At 47.8% G+C, this 3,529-nt stretch overlaps 1 protein-coding gene and 1 non-coding gene across 2 annotated transcripts; one reads left to right on the plus strand and one right to left on the minus strand.

Moving 5' to 3' along the window:
- The first annotated feature begins 214 nt into the window (after positions 1 to 214).
- TRNAG-GCC (transfer RNA glycine (anticodon GCC)) lies at positions 215 to 285 on the plus strand. Its single transcript has one exon. It is a non-coding gene; the product is annotated as a tRNA-Gly (tRNA).
- Positions 286 to 332: 47 nt separating this feature from the next.
- Positions 333 to 3,133, minus strand: LOC125513189 (flavin-containing monooxygenase FMO GS-OX-like 2). Its single transcript, XM_048678224.2, has 7 exons — positions 2,452 to 3,133; positions 1,781 to 1,851; positions 1,539 to 1,691; positions 1,359 to 1,441; positions 1,117 to 1,252; positions 840 to 1,016; positions 333 to 676 (listed from the first exon to the last, which is right to left on the minus strand). The coding sequence occupies exons 1-7, from the start codon at positions 2,981 to 2,983 to the stop codon at positions 497 to 499; spliced, it is 1,332 nt and encodes a 443-aa protein (XP_048534181.1). The 5' UTR covers positions 2,984 to 3,133; the 3' UTR covers positions 333 to 496.
- Positions 3,134 to 3,529: the final 396 nt, after the last annotated feature.

The following is a 3,529-nucleotide window of genomic DNA, read 5'->3' on the forward strand; positions in this document are numbered from 1 at the left end:
GAAGATGAGATGTTGATTATCCTTTATGTATTTTTTATCAATCTCATTGAAAAATCGCCAGTATCTCCTCCAGAATTAGCTTCTGACCTCTCGGCGTAGGGAGGCTTCAATGGTCCCATACTGAAATGCAGTGGTGGTACTAGTAGGAGAACAAGTAGCTTCAGTTAAAATTAGCATTGTGAGATATAGTCGTAATGGTTACCTGCATCAACAAGCACCAGTGGTCTAGTGGTAGAATAGTACCCTGCCACGGTACAGACCCGGGTTCGATTCCCGGCTGGTGCATTAAATTTTTTATTGCCCTTGGACGATAATATGGAATCCTCAGATGGTGATAAAAGTAATTCACAATCGATTCAAGGTCATGGACATCCCAATTTTGAGCTTGCATGTACAAAATACAAAATTATTTACCTGTAAATTAATTACTGCAATGACTATCACCGCGTCCTGGCAATGAAAATGATAAAATGATAATCACAGTCCACAACATAGATTACAAGTATTTTTTGAAGTCCTCATTTGCTAGTGCCACCAGATCATCATCATCCCACTCATCGCGGTATCTTTCTGGACGAGCAGCCTTATTCTTCGCATTAGCAGCATACATCAGCTTCCTCCATTCTTCAATCGGTGGATGGCCACATTGCTCCGCGAGCCAATCATCGTATTCGAACTGCAAACAAATCATGCTTAGCAGGGGATAACCGATATAGTCGTTTCTAATGTACAATGTTGATGTGCAACAGTGCAAGACGCCCACAATTCACAGAAATATGTCATTTTCTGCCAAGAAAGGCTTTGTTAACTAGCTCCCTTAACATGCATCTTTAGGCTACCTGATAACCACCACTGAAGTTGTGGGTATATCTCTTGGGCCATCCACGAGTTTCCCGTCTCGAGTAGATGGCTTTGACATCTTCCATCATTTCATCTTTCGATGGAAGCTTGATCCTTCCTGATAGAATACCAGCGACCCATTTGCTTTGGAGTTCAAACAGTGGAAAAGGGATAACCTGGATGAAACAGAGGCCGCCAAGTTTTAGATCCTAGAGCATTGCGAGGCAGTTATAAGTGCATCTAGACTGAACAGCAGAAATTTGGACACAAATTGACCTTCCACGGCAATCCGATGAAAGACAGATCAGGGGCCACTTCTATAGGGAAAACATGCTTGTATAATGGATCAACGCAGTTGTCATCCACAGCGATGGTGCTATCATCCCCAAGAAACGGGAAGTCATACAGGTAGCTAGCCAACATACAAAGGCAGGGAACACATGATTAGCTTCAACCAATGTAGCAAAATCGGGTGGTTTGTGCAAGAAATATGTTTTAGATATGCTGCATAACTATACCCAGTACAGTGCATGATGACATCCGCTTTGATTGAGCTGCCATCCTGGAACAACACAGTGCCATCTCCCTGTGCATGGTCAATCTGCAAGTAGAACATAATTTTGTTATGACAAGGTAATGGCAGCCCCTTTAACGGATAAAGCCACCATATTCAACTCACCACGGAAAAAGGCATTTACCATGGAATGAAGCCACATGTTGTCGTATTCAGGCTGCTGTTCACAAGTGGAAGTCGGCGCTGATCTATCGGCAATATGGACCTCCTTCGCAACGCTTGCAATGTCCCTCGAAATGTCAACTGCACTTGCCGAGGCCCCGATAACGATCACTACCTACCAAGGCAATCCGTACTTCAAGTTCAAGACAGTTTAGCACAACGACTCATAAGTGGGGAAGAAATCATAGTCAGAATCATACTCACTTGATCAAGGAATGGCTCAGGCACACGGTAATTGTGGCTATGCATCTGCTTTCCAGGCCAGGCATCTGCACCTGTCAATGTTGGAAAGTACAAATTTCCTGTCAGGTTCACAATTGTCTGTGGATCTGATGACCATAAAATTGCAAGTTTGTAACGAAACACTGGATAAGAATTGTCCAAAAAAACATTGGACAGGCATCTTTCAAGAATTCATCAAGCCTAAGAGTTCAAATCAAATTTGCTAAACCCTGAATCAGCTGGTTCTTGTCTCTAGATCGTAGGATGCAGATTCTGTTCTGCTCGAGATTTGTACCACATGCAGAGTATCCTAAATCCCATTTTTAAAGCATGCTCGAGATCTGTACCACATGCAGATTTTTCTTGTTACGATCACTACCTACCCTGCTCGAAATCAGTTTTTCTTCATCTCACGAGCACAAAACGTGTCATTTCTTCATGAAAATTTGCATGCATACAAAAGATACGACATGGACAATGTCAAGATTATTTTTTTCAGATTTTTCGATTTAGAAGTATTATTTGTCGATTTTTACTGTGTGTTGAGCCTGAACAAACTATTTCTTCTGCTCAAACTATTTCGTTGAGCATAGCAGGTTCAACAAACTACTTCTTCTGCTCAATTACGAGTTTGTTGAGCGGAGAATCATTACCAGGTATGGAGGCGACGCGAGGCTCTGAATAATGCCCATTGCAAACCACGACGGCATCATACAGCTCCTCGTCGTGCTCCCCCTTCTCCCCGAGCTTCCTCGACGTCACCGCCCACCTCCCGCCGGACTCCCGCCGGACTCCGACGACCTCTGTCTGGAACCGGACGAGCCCGTAAAGGTCGAACCGCTGCGCGAAGTCCTCGAGGTACCGGAGCACCTCCTCGTGGCCGGGGAACCTGCGCGCGTCGACGACGGAGCCGCGCGCCGCGGTGAAGGGGAAGTCGAGGAAGCCCATGACCTCGCGGGGGAGGTTGGTGCGGAGCGAAGCGTAGAGGCTGGAGTGGGTGGCGGCGGCGCCGAGCGGGTCGGCGGCGGCCGCGGGGGCGGGGGAGGCGTAGAGCCAGGTGCCCCCCACGGCGGCGGCGCGCTCGAAGACGACGGGGGCGTGGCCCTCGCGGCGGAGCTCCCGTGCCGCCGCCAGGCCGGCCGCGCCCGCGCCGACGACGGCGAGGCGGAGCGAGGGCGACGGCATGGAGGCGGGCAGGAGAGAGCAAGGAGGCTTGCGGAGCTGGGAGCCGGAGTTGGCTTGGATTCGCCGTGCCTCCCCTGTTTTTCCGTCGAGGAGCCGTGTGCGATCCCGTCTCTGTTGGTTTCGTTCGTGTGGGTATCGGCGATTTGGAGGGAAGCGGGCTCTCCTACGCCTCACCAACCGTTTTTAGCTGCTTTTTCGAACGTGGGAGTTCGAGAGGGAATCAAATGCTAGGCGTAAAATTTTGTGCAAATTTTCTGAAAATGTTGTATTTACAGAACACGCTACGGTGAAAACTGAAAAGGAAAAAAAGACGGTCGCTAGACGAGCTTTTTGTCATCAGAATAATTTATTTTCCTTTTTTTTCACTGTCAAGTGGCAAGACTGTTTTGCACATTTGCTTCTCTTTGGCCATATTTATAACTTAGAGAGAACGGGCAGCCCCAATGTCCCGCAAGTCAGCTAGGGTCGGATGCCACCATGGCGCTAAAGCAGGTGCCTTGTAGGAGGAGGTACTTCTTTTGAAAGTTGTGGGTGTATGAGCAGATA

The sequence above is a fragment of the Triticum urartu genome, chromosome 1A, assembly GCF_056163025.1.
Source record: "Triticum urartu cultivar PI428250 chromosome 1A, HENAU_Tu73, whole genome shotgun sequence".
Taxonomy (NCBI): Eukaryota; Viridiplantae; Streptophyta; class Magnoliopsida; order Poales; family Poaceae; genus Triticum; species Triticum urartu.

What these genes read in the sequence shown, in the direction of transcription:
- LOC125513189 (XM_048678224.2), bottom strand. Translation starts at nt 2,983, where the DNA reads ATGCCGTCGCCCTCGCTCCGCCTCGCCGTCGTCGGCGCGGGCGCGGCC. An exon ending in CTGAGCCATTCCTTGATCAA is followed by an intron (nt 1,692 to 1,780) that starts GTGAGTATGATT and finishes TTGCCTTGGTAG; the next exon opens with GTAGTGATCGTTATCGGGGC. An exon ending in ACATGTGGCTTCATTCCATG is followed by an intron (nt 1,442 to 1,538) that starts GTAAATGCCTTT and finishes TTCTACTTGCAG; the next exon opens with ATTGACCATGCACAGGGAGA.